Source organism: Oncorhynchus kisutch, linkage group LG18, assembly GCF_002021735.2.
Source record: "Oncorhynchus kisutch isolate 150728-3 linkage group LG18, Okis_V2, whole genome shotgun sequence".
NCBI lineage: Eukaryota > Metazoa > Chordata > Actinopteri > Salmoniformes > Salmonidae > Oncorhynchus > Oncorhynchus kisutch.
Window position 1 is genome coordinate 44109084 of NC_034191.2, and position 22145 is coordinate 44131228.

The 22145-nt window shown below is 47.2% G+C and overlaps 1 protein-coding gene across 4 annotated transcripts in view; it reads left to right on the forward strand.

The window, feature by feature from the left end:
• The window catches only part of LOC109908869 (histone-lysine N-methyltransferase 2A), a 44026-nt gene extending 25600 nt beyond the window's left edge, over positions 1–18426 (forward strand). For all 4 annotated transcript variants that reach the window (XM_031796129.1, XM_031796131.1, XM_031796130.1 and 1 more), the window contains exons 18-34: positions 1215–1426; positions 1614–1714; positions 1842–1979; positions 4761–4919; positions 5231–5348; positions 5657–5735; positions 5818–5978; positions 6185–6352; positions 6463–10990; positions 11105–11173; positions 11266–11477; positions 11696–11770; positions 11951–12125; positions 12689–12793; positions 13016–13099; positions 13500–13629; positions 13876–18426. In XM_031796129.1, coding sequence (XP_031651989.1) covers positions 1215–1426; positions 1614–1714; positions 1842–1979; positions 4761–4919; positions 5231–5348; positions 5657–5735; positions 5818–5978; positions 6185–6352; positions 6463–10990; positions 11105–11173; positions 11266–11477; positions 11696–11770; positions 11951–12125; positions 12689–12793; positions 13016–13099; positions 13500–13629; positions 13876–14151 — 6790 coding nt within the window. In that variant the 3' untranslated portion in view covers positions 14152–18426. The remainder of the gene's footprint in view (positions 1–1214; positions 1427–1613; positions 1715–1841; positions 1980–4760; positions 4920–5230; positions 5349–5656; positions 5736–5817; positions 5979–6184; positions 6353–6462; positions 10991–11104; positions 11174–11265; positions 11478–11695; positions 11771–11950; positions 12126–12688; positions 12794–13015; positions 13100–13499; positions 13630–13875) is intronic.
• Positions 18427–22145: the final 3719 nt, after the last annotated feature.

The following is a 22145-nucleotide window of genomic DNA, read 5'->3' on the forward strand; positions in this document are numbered from 1 at the left end:
GGCGTCTACTCGTCAATCTGCGGGGCACATTTCATCATTGAGAACCTCCATGGCTTGGAAGGGGGGGCTTCATCGAAACATTGCTTTTTCAAAGTGGATGCTGTCGCTACCAACGTGGTTTATAAAGTGTTACAAACAGCCAGCAGAGACAGAATTGTTTAAGGTTTCACCGGGTAAGTGAAAGAGCTAGTTTACAACCTCTATGCTAGCTGTAAAGCTACCGCATTTTGCTCGTGTCTTCCATCGAAATATCACTTAACACTAAAATAACCAATTTAACACGTCTGCCAGCTGTTGGTAGCTAACTGCTGGTGCTGTCATAATATAGATGGTACAAGCCTATAGGAAACGAGTAGTTTCTGTATTGGGCCCGAAACTGTGTGTGTGTTTGTGTGCGGATGGTGGGCTAAACCGGAATGCAATGCTTTGGCCATGTGACAATTCACTTTCTGTTTCATCTGCTGCTGGCCTGACTCAAATACGTTTTTCCATATGTAATTAATAAAATGTGATTATTTTTTAAAACATTTTTATTCTTTGATTGTAATTGTCTGTTTTGAATATTGTAGAAAAATCCTCACGGCTGTTTTTCACACTAAAACATGAAGTTCATCTTGTGTGCATCCGGTTAACGTGGTACAATAGACTACAGTAAGCTCACCATGTGAGTCATCAGAATTACCATCTTGGGTTCAGACCTTTCTGACAGTCTTGTGGTTTTTATATGTGGGGAGCATAAATTGTACGGTTGTAAACTAACAAGTAGTTGTTCAATTAGAGTCCATGTATATTAGTTAAACGGAACCTACTACATAAATATCTGATGGGCTGTTATGTGCTACCTGGACTTTTTTTGTGTGTTTTGGCTCATTTTAAAGTTAACTCAAGTAGTCAGTCGTTCAGTAGATGATAAACGGTGCGGTTTGGAAATGGGTTTACATTTTGGATCGTTTATGCTCTTGAATATCGACCGAATTCACTGCTTTGGGGTAGAGTTACTTGGGGTAAAACAGGTTGTGTGTGTGTGACCTGTGCAATTATTGCACTCAATGTGTTAGACCCTGTTCAAATATTCTTACTGTGAAGTACTGTGTTCACTGATCTAAATTGACATAATTGGTGAAATCAATGCAGTAGAAAACCTGCTTTCCCCAATGTTAACACGGCAGGAAGGATGAATTCAAACAGGGTCTGAGTCTATACTTGTCTTGCAGCAGTGGCCTCCTCCCCAATGCCGTGCTGCCCCCCTCTCTGGACCACAACTATGCCCAGTGGCAGGAGCGCGAGGAGATCGCCCGTGCCGAGCAGCCCCTCAGGAAGAAGATCATCCCGGCCCCTTGCTCCAAGACCCACGTAGAGCCAGACTCTCCCACCTCCCCCCCTCCGCTCAGACCTCTACTTCCTCCACCTCTCCCTATGCTCCACGGTGAGTCTACTCAACACAAGTAAAGGGCAACACCAAGGGCCACGCCCCGGGACCATAGTAGTGCACTATTCATATGGTGCCATTTTGGATACACTCCTACACTAAGTATGCAATTGATACACTTTCTGATAACATTTCAGTTGCAGGAAATGACGCTGTGTTTGTGACATTCTTGTATCTCTCTCAGACCTGAGCCGTGAAGACAGTCCTGAGCTGCTCCCACCCCCTGGCGTCAGTGACAACCGCCAGTGTGTGCTGTGTCTCAAGTACGGAGATGATCACATCAACGTAAGTAAAAGTTGTGCTAAACAGTCGCTATTAGTTGTGGTACAGCTCTTGGTCTTATTCCCTGTTACTGAAATATATCTTAGTGTTTTCTAAGTACTTTGTGCGTCTGCTGTGTGTCTGGTTGCAGGAGGGCGGCAGGCTGCTGTACATCGGGCAGAACGAGTGGACCCATGTGAACTGTGCCCTGTGGTCAGCCGAGGTGTTTGAGGATGACGATGGGTCTCTGAAAAACGTACACATGGCCGTAATCCGAGGGAAACAGTTGGTAAGACTTATGATCCCATATACATATTCATACTAGATGTATATTCTTTTGTATATCAAATCAAATTTATTTATATAGCCCTTCGTACATCAGCTGATATCTCAAAGTGCTGTACAGAAACCCAGCCTAAAACCCCAAACAGCAAGCAATGCCGGTGTAGAAGCACGGTGGCTAGGAAAAACTCTCTAGAAAGGCCAAAACCTAGGAAGAAACCTAGAGAAGAACCAGGCTATGTGGGGTGGCCAGTCCTCTTCTGGCTGTGCCGGATGGAGATTATAATAGAACATGGCCAAGATGTTCAAATGTTCATAAATGACCAGCATGGTCAAATAATAATAAGGCAGAACAGTTGAAACTGGATCAGCAGCACGGCCAGGTGGACTGGGGACATCAAGGAGTCATCATGTCAGGTGGTCCTGAGGCATGGTCCTAGGGCTCAGGTCCTCCAAGAGAGAGGGAAAGAAAGAGCGAATTAGAGAGAGCACACTTAAATTCACACAGGACACCGAATAGGACAGGAGAAGTACTCCAGATATAACAAACTGACCCTAGCCCCCCGACACAAACTACTGCAGCATAAATACTGGAGGCTGAGACAGGAGGGGTCAGGAGACACTGTGGCCCCATCCGAGGACACCCCCAGACAGGGCTAAACAGGAAGGATATAACCCCACCCACTTTGCCAAAGCACAGCCCCCACACCACTAGAGGGATACCTTCAACCACCAACTTACCATCCTGAGACAAAGTCGAGTATAGCCCACAAAGATCTCCGCCACGGCACAAACCAAGGGGGGGGGGGTGCCAAACCAGACAGGAAGATCACATCAGTGACTCAACCCACTCAAGTGACGCACCCCTCCTAGGGACGGTATGAAAGAGCCCCAGTAAAGCCAGTGACTCAGCCCCTGTAATAGGGTTAGAGGCAGAGAATCCCAGTGGAAAGAGGGGAACCGGCCAGGCAGAGACAGCAAGGGCGGTTCGTTGCTCCAGAGCCTTTCCGTTCACCTTCCCACTCCTGGGCCAGACTACACTCAATCATATGACCCACTGAAGAGATGAGTCTTCAGTAAAGACTTAAAGGTTGAGACCGAGTTTGCGTCTCTTACATGGGTAGGCAGACCGTTCCATAAAAATGGAGCTCTATAGGAGAAAGCCCTGCCTCCAGCTGTTTGCTTAGAAATTCTAGGGACAATTAGGAGGCCTGCGTCTTGTGACCGTAGCGTACATGTAGGTATGTACGGCAGGACCAAATCAGAGAGATGGGTAGGAGCAAGCCCATGTAATGCTTTGTAGGTTAGCAGTAAAACCTTGAAATCAGCCATTGCCTTGACAGGAAGCCAGTGTAGGGATTGTAGCACTGGAGTAATATGATCACATTTTTTGGTTCTAGTCGGGATTCTAGCAGCCGTATTTAGCACTAACTGAAGTTTATTTAGTGCTTTATCCGGGTAGCCGGAAAGTAGAGCATTGCAGTAGTCTAACCTAGAAGTGACAAAAGCATGGATACATTTTTTATATATAGTGTATATTAATTTAGGCTGTGGAAACGTATTCAAATGAGTGGATTCGTCAATTTCAGCCACACCGTTGCTGACTGGTGTATAAAATCGAGCATGCAGCCATGCAATCTCCATAGACAAACACTACCTGTATACTGTATAGTTTAGAAGAGGAGGATTAAGGGTCTGGGCCTGTTTTTCATGGTTTGGGCTAGGCCCTTTAGTTCCGGTGAAGGGAAATCTTAATGCTACAGCATACAATGACATTGTAGAATATTCTGTGCTACCAACTTTGTGGCAACAGTTTGGGGAAAGCCCTTCACTGTTAAAGCATGACGATGCCTCTATGCACAAAACAAGGTCTATACAGATATGGTTGTCGAGAGTGTTGTGGAAGAACTTGACTGGCCTGCACAAAGCCCTGACCTGAACCTCATCTAACACCTTTGGGATGAATTGGAACGCTGACTGCGAGCCAGGTCTAATCACCCGACGTCACTAATGCTCTTGTGGCTGAATGGAAGCAAGTGCCCTCAGCAGCGTTCCAACATCTATTGGAAAGCCTTCTCAGAAGAGTGTTTGCTGTTAAAGCCGCAAAGAGGGGACCAACTCTATATTAATGCCCATGATTTTAAAGTGAGATGTTCGACAAATGGGTATCTACATACTTTTGGTCATGTGGTGTATGTTTCCCTTGAAAATATGTTGCTATTGTACTTGTACATCTGCACTTACACGTGTCTTCTATGCAAGCCAGTTTCTTGGCTTAGAGTTGAGGAAAGACTGACTGCTTTACTTGTTTTTTTTATTTTTATATAAGAAACATTGTTTGAAATTGTGTAGTCCACCAGGGGTCTTTTCACAGTCCCCAGGTCCAGAACAAATTCAAGGAAATGTACCATCTTATATAGTGCAAGTGAACAGCAAACCTGGTTTCAAAAAACAAATAAAGCAACACCTCCCGGCACAACGCCTCTCCCCCATGTGGCCTACTTGTTATCTGTATGTTCTGACTTGTATGTGGAACTGATAGATGCGCGCGCACACACACTACATGTTAATGATTTTAAATGTATGTAAATTGTGAAGTATTTTGTCTCTGTCTTCGTTATGTCGGAACCCAGTAAGACTAGCTGTCACTAATGGGGATCCTAATGCATCACATTCTATTATGCATGCCCTCTTGCTAAAAAATAGACTGATGGTATATTTATTATTACTAAAATGACCTTGTCGCTGTTGTTTATCTGTCTTGTGATGTTTGTTTTCCTCTCGGCAGCGCTGCGAGAACTGCCAGCGTCCCGGCGCAACAGTGGGCTGCTGCCTGACCTCCTGCACTAGAAACTACCACTTCATGTGTGCCCGGCAGCGCCACTGTGTCTTCCTGGAGGACAAGAAGGTCTACTGCCAGCGCCACCGGGACCTCATCAAAGGAGAGGTGAGATGCAAAGCTGAACTCCTCCCTTATCTTCTCCAGCCCACCTCCCTTACCCACCTGCAGCATCACACACAAACAAACATCTAGAACATAAGATACGAAAACTTTACAGATATAATAAAAATGGGTAGTTTGTCTTTTTTAAATTTTATGCTCTGGCTTACTCGTAAAAGGTAAAAACAACATGCATGCATTTAGCCCAACCATTATCTATAGAAACCATATTCCTGCTTGGGCCAAAATTAGGTCACAGTGAGGAGAAGGGTGTTCTTGTGGGCACTTTGTTTGAAATGCATGACTTCCTTGCCCAGGTGGTGTCCGAGTCTGGCTTCGAGGTCACGCGGAGGATTCTGGTAGACCTGGAGGGGATCAGCTTGCGGCGGAAGTTCCTGACCGGCATTCAGCCGGAGAACATCCACATGATGATAGGTGTGTGTGTATGTTCATATAAACCCCTCACAGCCATGTATAGAGATCTCTATGGTCGAGTCCCAAACGCACCCCCCCCCCCCACAACGTTATCTGATCATATTTGATCTATTCCAGAGCTAGGCAGCACACCGGATTCAAATGTTCAACTGATCATCAAGCCCTTGAATTTGGTAAATCAGCTGCTAGTAGTGAAATGACCAGGAGTCTCCGTGGAGTTTTTTGAGACACTAGCTGGCCCAACAAGCATGTTTCTGAATAGCCTCCTTGAATTAAGGGTTTTTAACTCTTCCTTTCTTCCATTGCAGGCTCCATGACAATCGATTGCCTTGGAATGCTGACTGAGCTCTCGGATTGCGAGCGCAAACTCTTCCCCGTCGGCTACCAGTAAGTACCACACAGTGCGCACGGCTTATGTGAAGGAGTCAATGCATGACTGATTTTCATTGGTTTGTTTCTGTCACCGCAGGTGTTCCAGGGTGTACTGGAGCACTCTAGATGCCCGGAAGCGCTGTGTCTACACTTGCAGGATCCTGGTGTGTCGTCCCACTGTGGTGGAGCCTGACCTGAAGAGTGCTCTTCCAGAGGAGAACCGCACCATCTCCCACAGCCCTTTAACTCCCATCTCAGGTGTGAGCCAGAATGCAGAATCACTGCATTATTAATTATTCAAATTTAAACTGCACTACATTTGGTCTAGTATGTAGCCGGCATGTAAATGCATTGATTACATTTTATTTGTTACGGGTACAGCAGGTATAAATGCTTACTTGGAAGCTCTTCCTCAACAATGCAGTATTCTGAAGAATTTGTTGCATTCAACTTTTCATTGACAGAGAAAGTCCCCTCTCCAGTGCCTGAGCCGTTTGACTCCTTGAAGCCCTCTGACCGCCTGTCCCTGCTGCCCTCCAGCCCAAATCCTCCTAAAGTTTACAAACGGAACAGGCACCCCAGCTACCCCCCATGCCAGCGATCCCCTGGCTCCAGACCACTTCCATCCCCAGGTATCTTCAAACTCTTTACCCCAATTTGCCTCAAACTGTCATTGTAAACTACCATTCACACATGGAGACATGCAGTATGGTCAAATGTTTGTGTCCATGTTGTTTTGCAGATGGTACCTCCCAGTCTGCCCATGAGATTGTGACGGTGGGGGACCCCCTTCTGAGTTCCAGCCTGAGGAGCATCGGCTCCCGTCGCCACAGCACCTCCTCCCTCTCCCCCCAGCCCAGACAGAAGGTAGTCTCCTCTTCACAGGCCGCTATGAACCAATTGGCCCGGCTCTTCTCTTCCGCCCCACCCATTCCCCTCTCCTCCTCCAGAGACCTGGGTCTGAGGGAGAAGGGGAAGCCACCTGCCAGTGGCGTCCGAACGCAGGGCCACGACACTAGTTCACTCAGCCCTGGAGGTCAACACAGCAGACGCCGCCACAGCATCTCTGAGATGAAGACAGACGGTGGGAAAGAAAGCGTGCCTGGCAAGCAGGCGATGTGTGAGAACCCTAAACTTTCCCCAATGGCCCCAGAGATGACAGGAGCGAGCCAGGCCTCCCCACCACCAGGTACAGGTGTCCTGACAGGGCACCAAAGGGCGAGCAGCAGCAACTCCCAAGCAGAGAAGGGGAAGCAGGACGGGAAGGACCCAGACCTGTCGGCTGGCTTCACGCTCCTCTCCCGCCACCGCGCCACCACGACCCTGTCCAAGGACAAAGGTGGTGGTGGTGGTGGTGGTAGTAGTAACCTGGCCAAGGAGGGAGGTGTTACCTTGGCGCCAGCTTCTAAAGATGCTGGAAAATTGGGGTCTCCCCAGCCTCCGTTCCACAAAAGCGTCGGGAAGAAGTCCCAGGATTATCTTTCGGGAAAAGCCCCTGCCGCTGCCATGAAGCCCCTGTGGTCTTCAGAGGCTATGGCCGAGGAGGACGCCGTCAAACGGAGCTCCCAAGCCACCCCGGCTGTCCCCTCCAGCCATGCGGCCCCCACTACCAAAGACAAGCACTCCAAAGTCCAAAACATTGACAGCAGAGAGGCATCTAAAGAGCGGGAGAAGACTCCTCAGAACAGCAACAAGAACCTCAACAATGCTAAAGAGACTGGTGGAACCACTAACGCTCCAACCCCAACTTCTCAGAACAGCAACAGCAAGGCTGCGACCCTCGGCAACAACACCAGAGCCACTGGCAAGCAGGAGGTGGAAAAGCTGGAGAATCAAGGAAGAGGGCGATCTGCAAAGAGCAGGGAGAGGTTATCGAGCCCTGAGAAGAACCGCGCCAGCCTAGAGGCCATAAAGCAGCCCAGGTTAGCCTCAGAGAGAAGCATGAGGGCTTCGCAGGTTCAAGCAAGACTAACAGCCAACGACATCGCTGCTGCTAGAGACAAGAAGCGGGCTATAGTCAAGGCGTCCCTGACGCCGCTGAAGACCGACCCTAACGGGACCAACACCGTAAGTTCTTCCTCTGACTCCTGCATCACCGCTTCCATCTGTCCCACGGGCCAGGAGGGACCCCCCCACCGTAAGTCTTCCTGCTCCATGCTCTTCTCACCGCCGACACGCTCAGAGTCGAACAGCCCGCCACTGCACCCTGAGGACTGCGTGGAGAAGCGCCTCCTAGCTCACTGCACCGAGGACGAGGGGACCAGGGACCGGGACGACCATGCCCTGCTGGAGGAGGAAGGTGGTGACGGGGATAAACATCACGAAGATGACAGCGACTGCTCGGGTTCGTCCAAGCGGCGTTACCCGAGGCGCAGCGCCAGAGCCCGCTCCAACATGTTCTTCGGCCTGACGCCTTTCTACGGAGTGCGCTCCTATGGAGAGCAGGATATCCCCTTCTACAGCAGCAGCGGGGATGGGCCCGGGAAGAGGAAGGCCGGAGGCAGCAGGCGCTCGGCCGAAGGCCAGGTGGACGGTGCGGACGATAGGAGTACCTCCTCTTCGGGGGACAGCGGAGAAGAAGAGGAAGGGCGATTCAACCAGTGTTCCAACAAGGATCCGTACTATTACAACTTCACCCGCACCATCATCAACCCCGGCCCCGTGATGCCCTCAATCGAGGGGATGGGCCAGTGCCTGGGGAGGGGCTCTCAGTTGCAGAGCTTCCTGAAGGAGGAGGAGAGGGTTGTTGCCGCTGTGGATGAGGGTGTTCCCACCCAGAGCCTCCTGGGCCACCAGCAGATCGGCCAGCTGGACGGCGTTGACGACAGCTCAGAGAGCGACGCCAACACAAACACCACCACCACGGCCACCGCGGCGACTTCTTCCCACAAGAGCACGGGTAAGAGGAAGGGCAGAGAGAGGCACATGGAGAAGCTGGAGCATGACTGCGGGAAGGAGGCAGACAATGGCAGTGGAGGGGGTGGGAGCAGCGGTAGCAGCAGCAACAACACCCGAGAAGGGAGGAAGAGCCAGAAGGACAACTCCCTCCCTCTGGGCGGGGTGAAGTCATCACAGGGACAGGACCCCCTGGAGGCCCAGCTCTCACTTAACACTGACCTTAAGTCTGACTCGGACAACAACAACAGCGACGACTGCGGCAATATCCTGCCTTCGGACATCATGGAGTTTGTCCTCAACACGCCCTCCATGCAGGCCCTGGGGCAGCAGCCTGAGGCCGCCTCCTCTGAGCTCCTTTCCCTGGACGGGGGCTACGGGGTGGGCGTCAACCGCCGCAAAGACATCCTCTTTGAGGACTTCCCCCAGCCGCTGGCCAGCACTGAGCCCGTGGAGAGCAGGGTGAACACATCCATCTCGGTGGAAGAGCCGTATGGTCTACCTCTGGAGCTGCCTTCTGACCTCTCTGTCCTGACCACTCGCAGCCCCACGGTCAACAACCAGAACCACGGTGGCATCATCTCAGAGGGCTCAGAGTGCACCATGCTGTCCCTGGCAGCCTCGGACGAGACAATCACTGAGAAAGGAGGTGAGGACAAGCAGCAGAAAGGAGGGGCTGGCGTGTCCCCTGAGAGCCAGCAGGAAGGAAGTGGAGGTAGCCGAGAATCTCAGGTACGAGAAGGTCACATGACCCCGGTGCAGTTTGAGCACATCACCAGTCCCTCCCTGGGCGAAGTTGTAGAAGCAGGTAGCCAGGATCTTACCAGGAGTTCTGGGACCCCAGTCCTACCCAGCTCACCCACCTTGCCTCTCCAGGGACAGAAGTACATCCCTGCTCCATCTTCAGTCAGCCCCGGACCTTCCCATGTGGCCGTCCAGACCACCTCCCATTTAAAACCAGGCCCGGAAAAACTAATTGTGGTCAACCAGCATCTGCAGCCCCTCTACGTCCTACAGACGCTCCCCAATGGTGTCACTCAGAAGATCCAGATCACCCCATCGTCCAGCGCAACAGGAGTGATGGATACCATGACTCTAACCACAGGGCTCACCACCGGGATAACCACCTCCCAGCCGATCTTTCCTGCTGGGGGTAAAGTGTTGGGCACCATGCCCCATCACCCTCAGATCCATACTTTCACCGGCACCACCCAGACGGGCTTCCAGCCTGGCATTCCCAGCACCACCTCCGGCCTCCTGATTGGGTTGCCCTCCCACGAGCCCCAGATTCTGGTGACCGAGGCCGGACGGAGGCATGACCTGGCCCCCAACGTGACCATTGTGTCCAGTGCCTCCATCTCCACGTCCTCGGCTGTGCCCGCATCTGGACACGGCAAGAAGCGACCCATCTCCCGTCTCCAGCCACGGAAGACCAAAAAACTGGCCCGCTCTAGGAGCCAGCCCACCCTGGGCCCGTCTGAAGTGAGACCCAACATGACTCTGATCAACCTGTCCTCGCCACAGATGGCCCAGTCCGAGCTGGGCACCCTGACCACGGCCGCCACCACTTCTCACCGCAAAGTCCCCAACATTATCAAGAGACCCAAATCAGGAGTCATGTACTTTGAGCCCATCCAGCAGAGGATGCCTCTTCCCAGTGGGCAGCCTGGCATCCTGGGCCACGCCGCCTCCACCCACCTGCTTCCCTGCACCGTCTCAGGGCTCAACCCCAACCAGTCAGCAGTGCTGAACATGGTGTCCATGGCTCAGCCCAGCGGACACGGAGGCCTCATCACGCCAGGCTCTGTCTCTCTCAGCACCCCGGTGCTCAGCTCCACCGAAATCACAGGACCCATCAGCAGCCTCCTCTTCAAAGCCAGACCACACAACCTGCTCCAGTCTGGAGCTCCTCTGATGTCCCAGCTGTGCAGCCCCGCCCAGACCTCCATTGCCAGCAGCATCTGCGTGCTTCCCTCTCATCAGACCATCAGCATGTCTGTCAGACAGCAGATGGACCCGGAGAGCGGAGCCTTCCAGCGGCAGCAGCACCCACCAAATGCCAGTGGACAACCTGTGGCTCTGGCCCCCAGCCCGGTCCAACAGGATTCCGACAAGGGACACCTGGTCGGCGTGCTCTCCCAGAGTTCCAGCTCTCAAAGCTCACACACCATGCCTAAATCCAGGTCCTCCTCAGAGCAGAAACAAGAGCTGAAGTGTAGCGCTGCCGTAACGGCATCCACGTGCTCGGGGAAAGGCAAGCAGAAAGCCAAGCGGACGAGGCAGAGTCCAGACAAGGCCAGCGGGAAGAAACACAAGGGCTGGCTGGCAGAGCCTCCTCGGGAGATGCAGGGAGACCGGGCCACCTCCGTTCCTGGGTAATATTCTCACATAACCGATAACTCATGAAATAATTAACTAGGACTATACTTTAACATACTACAGTTGCCACCTGCTGCTTATCCATATTTGAATTCCCTCTACCACTGCAGGTCTAGAGAGACAGTCTCTCCCGAGCCCATGGACACAGTCAAGCCCAGAGAGAGGGGCACCAGCAAAAAGTGAGTAACGCAAGCTTGTCACCCCTTCCATTCCGTACTATTAATATGTCAATGGATAATGAGATTAATTTCAAAATGTATTTTATTTGCAGTGTTTATTCTGCCAAGGCTGCTGAACCTCCTGCTTTAACCAGTGAGTTCCCTGAGGAGAAAAGCGAGACCACTGCTGGTTCTCTACTGGTGGCCAGCCCTGACCAGGAGGGTAGCTGCAGGGCCTCTTCTATGGACAGCAAGCCCAAGAAGGGACTCATCTTTGAGATCTGCAGCGATGACGGCTTCCAGATCCGCTGCGAGAGTATCGAAGGTCCACGCAGTTCTAATCTTCTTGTTCTGTTTCCATGTAGCATAGTTATGACACTCGATGGCAGAAAATGGCGCTGAAGTTATTGAAGTGAATGTGTAACAGGAAAGATATCTTATTTCAAAATCCTCATACAGCTGAAGTAAACTGTGTATTTTTAATACTTACACAGAGATGAGACACTAAGCTGACATGTGTTGTCTTCTCCCTCCGTCCCACAGAAGCCTGGAAGTCCCTGACAGATAAAGTCCAGGAGGCCCGCTCCAACGCCAGACTCAAAGAGCTCTCCTTTGAAGGTAAAGTGCTTTTTTTGATCAGATTGTATTTTGTTTATGCAGGTTCAACAACTTTTGAGGAATGAAATGGTGACTCATCACTAACTCTTTTTTTTTTCCTTTATTCCTCCACTCCTTCCTTTTTAAAAATCTTTCTCTCAATCTGATCTATTTTCTTTCTTTTTGGTGGTGCTCTCTCAGGAGTGAACGGTCTGCGGATGCTGGGGGTCCTCCACGACGCTGTGATGTTCCTGCTGGAGCAGCTGTATGGTTCCAGGCACTGTCGCAACTACCACTTTCGCTTCCACAAGCCCGAGGAGGCTGACGACCCCCCGATCAACCCCCATGGCTCGGCCCGCGCCGAGCTCAACCACAGGTACGGACACTCCCAGAAGATGGGATGGCTAAGTCACACACAGCCCTCTTCCAATGCTTAAAAAGTACAAGGTGTTGGATTGGTATCCAGACAAATGTACAGTTACTCTTTATCTTTATTATAACGAGGCTGCCTGGACCAGCCTCCATGTGCATCCTTCCTTCATCCCGTCCTTAAAGTAATCACATGACTGAACAGGTGAATAACATGTGGCGGAGACCTTACGTTCACCTGATGAATCATGTCTAATGATTACTTCAGGAAGGATGCATTTCTACAGTTTTTGAACTGGGCCTCTGCCTCTTAGCTTTCCTTTGATTGTTGAAGAAATCCAGGTCTATACGTGATCTATGCATTCTACTTCAGCAACGCAAATCTTGTGAGCCGGTTGTACACTGGCTCTCTTAACTGATGTTTTGGAGCTTGTAACTGTATACCCGTTACCAAATCTCAACTCACTATTTGGGAGAGGTCCTTCCTAGGGTTTAGAGAGTCTGCATCATTGAGTTGTATTTGCCTGCGTCATCTGACCTGTCTGCTCCGTCTGTTGTTCCTCGCCACAGGAGGTCTGTGTTTGACATGTTCAACTTCCTGGCCTCCAAGCACCGCCAGCCTCCCGAGTACAACCCCCACGAGGAGGATGAGGAGGTGCAGCTCAAGTCTGCTCGGTGAGTCACTCTGCCCTGCTACACAATTCCTGTTTATTTTTAACTTCTGTAAATCAGGAGGACCATCTCTCTATCCTCCATCTCCTCATTACAGTGGACTTGTCTTTCCTCTGGGTTTTCTGATCAACATCCCCGTATCCACCGGTCGGAGCTTCACGCTGTTAGTAGACCATCCTTCCTTCATTGGAACTCTTAACACACTGTGCTACTGTTGTTTTTCAGCCGGGCCACCAGCATGGACCTCCCCATGCCCATGAGGTTCCGACACCTGAAGAGAACGTCCAAGGAGGCGGTGGGGGTCTACAGGTTAGGAAAACGCTGGCTACGTAACGTTTAAGGGGGGGGGGGGGGGGGGGGGTTACATTTTTAACTAGGCAAGTCTGTAAAGAACAAATTCTTATTTACAATGATGGACAAACCCGGATGCCGCTGGGTCAATTATGCGCCGTACTCCCAATCACGGCCGAATGTGATGCAGCCTGAAATCGAACCAGGGACTGTGGTGTGACGCCTCTTGCATTGAGATGTAGTGCCACAGACCGCTGCGCCACTCAGGAGCACGAATCCCAAATTCAGTGGAATGGTTTTAACAAGAAAATGAACTACTACTGTAGCTTTGCTATAGCTTGTTCCAGAGAGTGGGGTTAGAAGGTGAAACCCTTTGGTGAACCAGCGGTCACCGAGCCCCTGTGTCCTCCCCTCACAGGTCAGCCATACACGGCCGAGGTCTGTTCTGCAAGAGGAGCATCGACGTGGGGGAGATGGTGATCGAGTACTCGGGCACAGTCATCCGCTCTGTCCTCACCGACAAACGGGAGAAATACTACGACGGCAAGGTGAGAACACCGTTCTCTGCTCATACACTTTGAGTCTTTACAGGGCCACGGTCAATAGGCAAATGTTGCACATAGAAATGTCTTGACTAGATTTTGTGTGGGTCCTTATTCTACTTGTCAGAGGCATGTTTGTTCTACATAAAGGTGTCAACACCACCCTTCAGTCATTTGATAATGGGTTTTGTTGACTGCAATCCTCGGCCAATAGCTTCTCACCCTTTTCTCTTCCTGTCCCTTCCTCTACAGGGTGTTGGCTGTTACATGTTCCGCATCGACGACTATGAAGTGGTGGACGCCACCGTGCACGGCAACGCTGCCCGCTTCATCAACCACTCGTGCGAGCCCAATTGCTACTCGCGCGTCATCAATGTGGACGGGCAGAAGCACATTGTCATCTTCGCAACACGCAAAATCTACCGCGGCGAGGAGCTCACCTACGACTACAAGTTTCCCATCGAGGAGCCGGGCAATAAGCTTCCATGCAACTGCGGAACCAAGAAGTGCCGGAAGTTCCTCAACTAGCCCCCCACTCTGATGGGAGTGGTGTTAGCGGTCTTTCTCCCACTCTGCCATAGCGGTGCCCTCGACGAGCACGAAGCCATCCATGCACTGCCAGGTCTTAGTGCAGAATGATGCTTCCAGTACTGCGCTCCCTTTTTGCTGTAAGGTTTGGGAAGAAAGGTGTGCTAAGGACCCGGTTAAGTTTGATACGAGCAGGTCTCTGTTTTGGGATGGGACATTTTTGAAAGAGAACAACCTTATTGTTGTGCCTCCTTTGGTTTTACTTCTGGATCGGATGGTTTCAGACTCTGGGAAGTCCAAGGAAATGGTAACTGAGGTTAGCGATGTTTTCTGTCTCTGAATGATAAACAAATTGACCTTTCATTCTGAATTTTAACATTACCTCACATTATTTTCTAGATTATATCTCAATTCTGTGTGAGCATAGAATCCATTGATTATGTTTCACACGACAATAATTGCCACCTTGTTCGTTCCATTTTAAACACCAAAGTGCAATTTGTGGAAGGGAATTTTCTCTGCATTTTAGAAAAAGAACCAGGACGTATTATAACTGATCAGACAACGCTTTTCTCTTGGCCTCATCTGTTTGTACACATCTGCCTGTTCGAATGTGCATCCTGTGCAGCCTTCTGAGTATCTCGCGAGTATCATAAAGAATTGCTTGGGGCTGCTTCACTGTGTTCAGCCACTGTAAATAGTTCCTATGCCCGTCCAGAGCAACAAGTCGCAAGATGTGTTAGGAAGAGAAACACTAGAGGGCGCTGTAGTCAAAGCGATTAGAAAGAAGCCTGTAGGTTATTTATTTTCAAGTGTTATGTTGTTATTGTTAATTAATGATAACCGCGAGTGTACTTGTAGAGACGTTGTCGAAGTCGGTCAGTGGTAATTGGATAAAGTCGTGACCGTGACTAGCAAGCTACGCTGAGATTCTGGTGGACTGACAGCTGAGGGGTGAACTTATATTTCGTTTTTTTTTTTGCTTTAGTAAATGTTATTGGTTTTGTATAGGAAAATGATAAAGGCAGAGCCGTCGATTTGTATCGCAGGTATGCACACATTGTCTTTTGAAATTAGGTTAGGACAGAGTCCGGAATTACAGCAATGAGAACCAAATGTCACCCCCCCCCCCCCCCCCCCCCCCCCCCCCCCCGAATCTGATTTCCCTTTAATCCCACTTTAAGATCGAAATGTTTGTTATTATGGCCTATTTCATGAAAAGGAATTGTATTTTTATTTGTTTGAAGTCTTGTCTCTTCTGTCCCCTTTTTTTTTTATGGCCAGAAAAATATCACGCTTGCTTTGAGAATGTAAATAATATGTATATTTTTCTATACAAACGACTAAAAAGCACTCAATAGTGAATAGCGCTTAATGTTATGAAATTGTATTTATATTTTTAAGAAATCGTATTTATTTTATTGCCATTTTTTTGTAGGAAATAGAGGTTTTTCAAACACTAACGCTTGTGCTCTATTTTTGTTGAGCTGCCTTTTTTCCAAGCTGTTTTTTTTCGTTGCCGTTTTAATTTTATTTTGTGTCCTGAATGTTTATTTTTGGATTCCAAAGACTGAAGCTGTCGCTCCCTGCTGAGCCCAGTCCACCAGTAGCTCTATTTGCCAATCTGTTAATCAAGGACATTTCTAATGACTGCCTGTTAGCAGCATTGCATTATTATATGCACTTGAGGGAGTCCATTTGAGTGCTGGTTTATTATAATAGCTGTCTGAACTCCGTTTCCCAGCCTTAATTCCACACTACGTGGAGGCTCCAGCCAGTCCATTCAGACTTTGGGCTGCTCGCTCTGCGTAATTCGTTCACTTTCAGCTTTAAAAAAATGAATCAATTTCTCCACAAATTTCAACGTCTCCCTTTCAGGATCAAACGCGCTCCAAAATCTGTTAACTGTAAAGGACATAAAACACAGTTAACGCCTGTAGCCACATTGTACCTCCATGTCTTTCTGTCAATGTTTTATGGCATTTACATGAGACTGGCTACACATGGAAAGCTTTTTAGAAGCTGGGTAGAAGCTGATTAAGTTAGGAAAGGTTAGAGGCTAAGCTTTACCGTTGACCACAATGCAACCTATGTAGGAGTTCGTCCGCTCGCTTGATCTCTCGCTTTGCCTTTGTTGTAACTGAGCATGCATTGTTTAGAGAACTCTGACTCATAAATTGACAGTAGTAGTCCCAGTTTTGGTGGGACATCGGTGTACAAAAAGTGGCTAGGTTGACAGGCGTGTATTTCCTTGCATACCTCGAACAAAGCTCACCAAATTGCTGCTTTGTGCAACTCTGGCTCGAGTTGTTCTATAGTGGGCCAGTAACTTTATTTGTTATGTTTTTGGTTTGTAATCCATTTTTCCTCGTACTCTGTTGACTTTATCTTGTAAGGCCGTCGCAGAATCTCGCCTACCCTGCCCGGGCTGTGAAGTGAAACAATAACTTTGCCAACACATTGCACTTCAACTGTGACAGAGGCACTGACTTAACATGGGGAAACAACAACTTTCTACTCCTTGTAAACCCAATGGGTTCCTATGTGTAAAAACCACAAGCACAGATCCTGTTTAAGCTCCCTTAGGAATTGTGGCCCCCCAGCAAAGTGCACTTCTGCTCGACCTTCCCCCAAAGTGTGTTAGGGACGTTCAGAGTGCAGGGACCACTCTGGAGGCCAACACTCTCCTCCACCTCCTTGCAGCCTGGGTTTTGCCAGCTAATTCAGGTATGCAGTTTTGGTTCAGCTCTCGCTGTCCTCCTATCCTGGCTAGCCTTAGAGTGAGGCACAGGGTCATGCTGAATTCTGCTGCCGTGTCTTTAATGATTGTATATACAAAAAAAAACGTAATTGTGGTGATTTCTGATATCAACCACTTGTTTTCTTTAGTTATAATTTTTGTTTTGTTTTAACACAGACCGGACTGAAAGATGATCTCACAGGACAGTTTGTTTCATTTCAGAGGGGGAAATTATTTGAGGGACAGCATTCTAAATTAACATTGAAAGGTCACACTGAATGAACTCAGATGGCTTTGGTAATCCTTTTACTTAATCCCAAAGGCTTCTGACTCCTACAGATCCACAGCAGTGACGTGTCCGATGTTTTTACAACAACCCATTAGTCAAGGGATTTTAAATGGCAAGACTCTTGTTGTTTTTCTTGGACTTCATAATACCACGCCACACCAGTGGCCCTTGTCCTTCACTTGTAATTATGATAGATCTATATCAAAATATTAACACGTACTTCAGTATCTATACAATATACAGAATGGACAAACTTAGTTACAGTAGCAAACAGCAGGTTTATAATGGTTAATAGCAGTGTTCAATGTACTCTAATGGTTTTGTGTTACAGTATCAGTTTAGAATAACTAATGTACGGTTTCGTATATTGATATCCAGTACCAGGTGTCCTGCGCCTGTGTATGTTCCTTTTGGCAGTAGCTTTGCAGTTTTTCTTTTTTTCTTCTCAAAAATAAACAGTATTTATGTAATGATGCATAAAGTGGTTCTGAACTTCTTGAGGTCAGCCATTTTATTTTGTGTTTTGATTGTTGTAGTGAATGTTTTTATTCTTTTGTACATTTTTTTTTACAGGGATTTTAGACTACCTACTTGATTGTGGTATGATTGAGTTTGTGGAGACCAGGAAAAAACAAATCCCACCCAAATGTTATTTTACCCTTCTTCCATGTCTCCCTCACCACCCCTCTTTGGAAGCTTTGGTTGTACTTATGTACCATTTTATAGAAAGTGATGATGAAAATACGTTTTATTTATTTAGTGTATTGGAACGTCCATGAATTTATTTACAGGTCAAGGTAGTTGCTGGAACCTGCGTGAAAGAAGTTGTGGGGGGGGGTAAAAATACTGAACTGTATTTGTCATTTTATACTTGTTCCTTGTGTATAGAACTTATCAGCCTGAGATGAGAAGTGGCATCAAGGGGAGTTGGCGGTAGGACTTGGAAATGGTTAAACGGCTCTCTTCCTATGCCTTGAATATACCTTTGTCTTATTAACACTTCCTCATGAGAATAATGATATTTTTTTTCCCTGTTAGTTGTACATCAGTGTTCTCTCATGTGTCACAGAAATGAAGGAAAGTTGAACCACATGAGTAAACCACAAACTACTTAAGGTTGAATGTATAATTAGGAAACACAATTGTACATAACTGTAAAAAGAAAAGTTTCTAATCATGTTTATTTTCTATGCACTTTTTTTATTTAAGTGATAGTTTAAATAATAAACATGTCTCGTTGACTCTTTCTTCAGGCTCTCCATTTCTTGTTCTGTCAACCTAGACAATAGTCATATTTATATTGATATTAGTTAGTGATAACATGCGGGGCCCGGTATCCTGATGGCGATACAACGTAGGCTTACGAGGATCTTATATATATCTATATATATCGCATGTTACATCTTCTGCGGTTGTAGGAACAATGGATATTTATATATATATCTATATCCATTGTTCCTACAACCGCCGAAGATGTAACATGCGTTTCCCAAAACACCACGCAAAAAGTGTGTTCCGTAAGTGCGCATGTGTCGATACTCGGGGTTCGAAAGAAAGACTGAGCTGCTGCTCTGATCAGATTTCTACATTCAAATCTGAACCTTTTAACATAATTATTCTACAACACTGACTGATCAGCTCCTAGACAGATCACCTTATGACTGAAATTAATTGAGTTAGCTTATTCTATTACTTGCCCTATAATGATGCACTAAATTGCATTGATTTGGCACCTTATTGCGCCCGTTACACAATATAAAAAAAATATTTGCACAGCGTAGCCTACCAAATAAAACAATTGACTGAACATGGAATTTGATTTCAATATCTTCCTAATATTGGGTTGCACCACCCCCTTTTGCCCTCAAAAGCCTCCAATGGTTCCCACAGTTGTCATGTTGGCTGGATGGCCTTTGTGTGATAGACCGTTACTGATACATGGGAAACTTGAGTGAAAAACCCAGCAGCGTTGCAGTTCTTGACACAAACCGGTGCGTCTGGCACCTACCATATCCTGTTCAAAGGCATAAATATTTTGTCTTGTCCATGTCTCAAATTTAAAAATCCTCCTTTTAATCTGTCTCCTCCCCTTCATCTACACTGAAGTGGATTTTACGAGTGACCTCAATAAGGGATCACAGCTTTCAACCTGGTCAGTCTGTCAAGGAAAGAGCGACTGTTCAAAATGTTTTGTATACTTTTTAATGCAGTCATCTCGGTTTTAATTTGAAGCATCTTAACTTTCGCTTGATAATTTGCAGGTAACTCCGTTCCGAAGTTATTGGTGGTCACAGAGGCAGATGAACAGCTTGATTCTGTGTGTAGTGGATGTGTATAAAGTGACACGGTTAAGGGGGGAAAAAACATCTAATGACGCACTTAGCTGTCTGAGGCAGTCGTTAAAATAACGACCGTTTTCAAGTGCAACTTTAGTAACGATGCTTTTGGGAAACGGCTCGGAGATTTAACAATGCTCTTAAGAAGGTTCTAATGATGAACTTAGCCTTACGATGCTTTTGGGAAACCGGGCCCAGATCTGTCACTCTCCTTGTTCAATTCTCCATTTCTATGTTTATGAACCCCATAAGTGTATCCCACTGACGTAAACTTGATAAAACTTAGCACTTTTTTAATCTAGTTTTTAGACAACTTAATTTCCTCAATTGACTTATTTTTAAAGCAGCAGGGTAACGCCAAAGTATAACAAAGCCTAGATTAAGTTATCAACCCCGAATAGAAATCTAGGTCAAATACTTATGTTGTAATGCAAGTTCTTTCAACTTACAATTTTATGGCAGCTGGGTAGCTCATCTTTTTTAAAGTTGAAACCGCTAACATTTGTGTAAGGTATCAAATCAGTGTGGTCATAGTATTGATGAAACAAGCATACTAAACATGTTCAATGTTGTGGTGACAATGACACCCGCTCCTGGAACCTGTTCTGGAATGCTTTGAACGTAGCTCAGGCGCTCCAAAAACATTACTGTTGCAACAGAGATCTGTGCTTTTAAAAAAACAATTAGATTGGTTTATAACGATACTGAACAAATGTGTACTAGCAGATAACCATATTTGGTAAATTGAGAAAGCAGGTTGTGTAATAGCCAAATCTGGTTCAGGCAGTGTAGACACCAATTCAAGACAAACAATTATTTTATACACTGAACAAAAATATAAACGCAACATGCAAAGAATTTCAAAGATGTTACTGTCAATTGAAATAAATTCATTAGGCCCTAATCTACGGATTTCACATGACTGGGAAAACAGATATGCATCTGTTGGTCACAGATACCTTAAGGTAGGGGTTGTGGATCAGAAAACCAGTCAGTAGCTGGTGTGACCACCATTTGCCTCATGCAGCTTGACACGTTTTCTTTTGCATAGAGTTGATCAGGCTGTTGATTGTGGAATGTTGTCCCACTCCTCTTCAATACCTGTGTGAAGTTGCTGGAAATTGGCGGGAACTGTCGGGTGAGTACACAGGCCATGGAACAACTGGGACATTTTCAGCTTCCAGGAATTGCGTGCAGATACTTGGGACATTGGGCCATGCACTATCATGCTGAAATGTGATGGCAGAAGATGAATGGCACAACAATGTGCTTCAGGATCTCGTCACAGTATCTCTTTTGCATTAAAATGCCATTGATAAAAAGTCATTGTGTGTGTTGTCTGTAGCTCATGCCTGCTGATACCACTACCCCACTGACACCATGGGGCACTCTGTTCACAACATTGACATCAGCAAACAGCTCGCCGCACACACTGTCTGCTATCTGCACAGTACAGTTGAAACAGGGATTCATCTGTGAAGATCACACTTCTCCAGCGTGCAAGTGACCATTGAAGGTGAGCATTTGCCCACTGAAGTCAGTTATGAAGCCAAACTATAGTCAGGTCAAGACCCTGGTCAGGATAACGAGCATGCATATGAGCTTCCCTGAGATGGTTTCTGACAGTTAGTGCAGAAAGTCTTTGGTTGTGCAAACCCACAGTTTCATCAGCTGTCCGGGTGGCTGGTCTCAGACATCTGGCGAAGGTGAAGAAGCCAGATGTGGTCCTGGGCTGGTGTTTTTACACGTGGTCTGCGGTTCTGTGGCTGGTTGGATGTACTGCCAAATTCTCTAAAGCAACGTTGGAAGATAGCTTATGGTAAATAAATTAACATATTCTCTGGCAACAGCTCTGGTGGACATTCCTGCAGTCAGCATGCCAATTGCACACTCCCTCAACGTGAAACATCTGTGGCATTGTGTTGTGACACAACTGCACATTTTAGAGTGGCCTTTTATTGTCCCCAGCACAAGGTGCACCTGTGTAATGATCATGCTGTTTAATCAGCTTCTTGATATGCCACACCTGTCAGGTGGGATAGATCTTTTTTTCTGAAAAGGAGCAATGCTCACTTTGTGCATATGGAACATTTCTGGGATCTTTTATTTCAGCGTATGAAACATGGGACCAACACTTTACATGTTGCATTGATATTTTTGTTCAGTATATTTTTATTCATAAGAATATTTGGTGTAGTGGCATGCAGTGCATTCGGAAAGTATTCAGACCCCTTTTTCCAAACATGTTTCACATTACAGCCTTCTGAAATTGATTAAATAAGATATATAAATCTACACACAATACCCCATAATGACAAAGCAAATACAGGTTTTTTGAATTTTAGAAAAACAGAAATACCTTATTTACATAAGTATTCAGACCCTTTGCAATTAGACTTGAAATTGAGCTCAGGTGCATCCTGTTTCCATTCATCATCTTTGATGTTTCTACAGCTTGATTGGAGTCCACCTGTGGTCAATCCAGTTGATTGGACATGATTTGGAAAGGCACACACCTGTCTATATAAGGTCCCACTGTTGACAGTGCATGTCAGAGCAAAAACCAAGCCATGAAGTTGAAGGAATTGTCTGTTGAGCTCAGAGAAAGTATTGTGTCGAGGCGCAGATC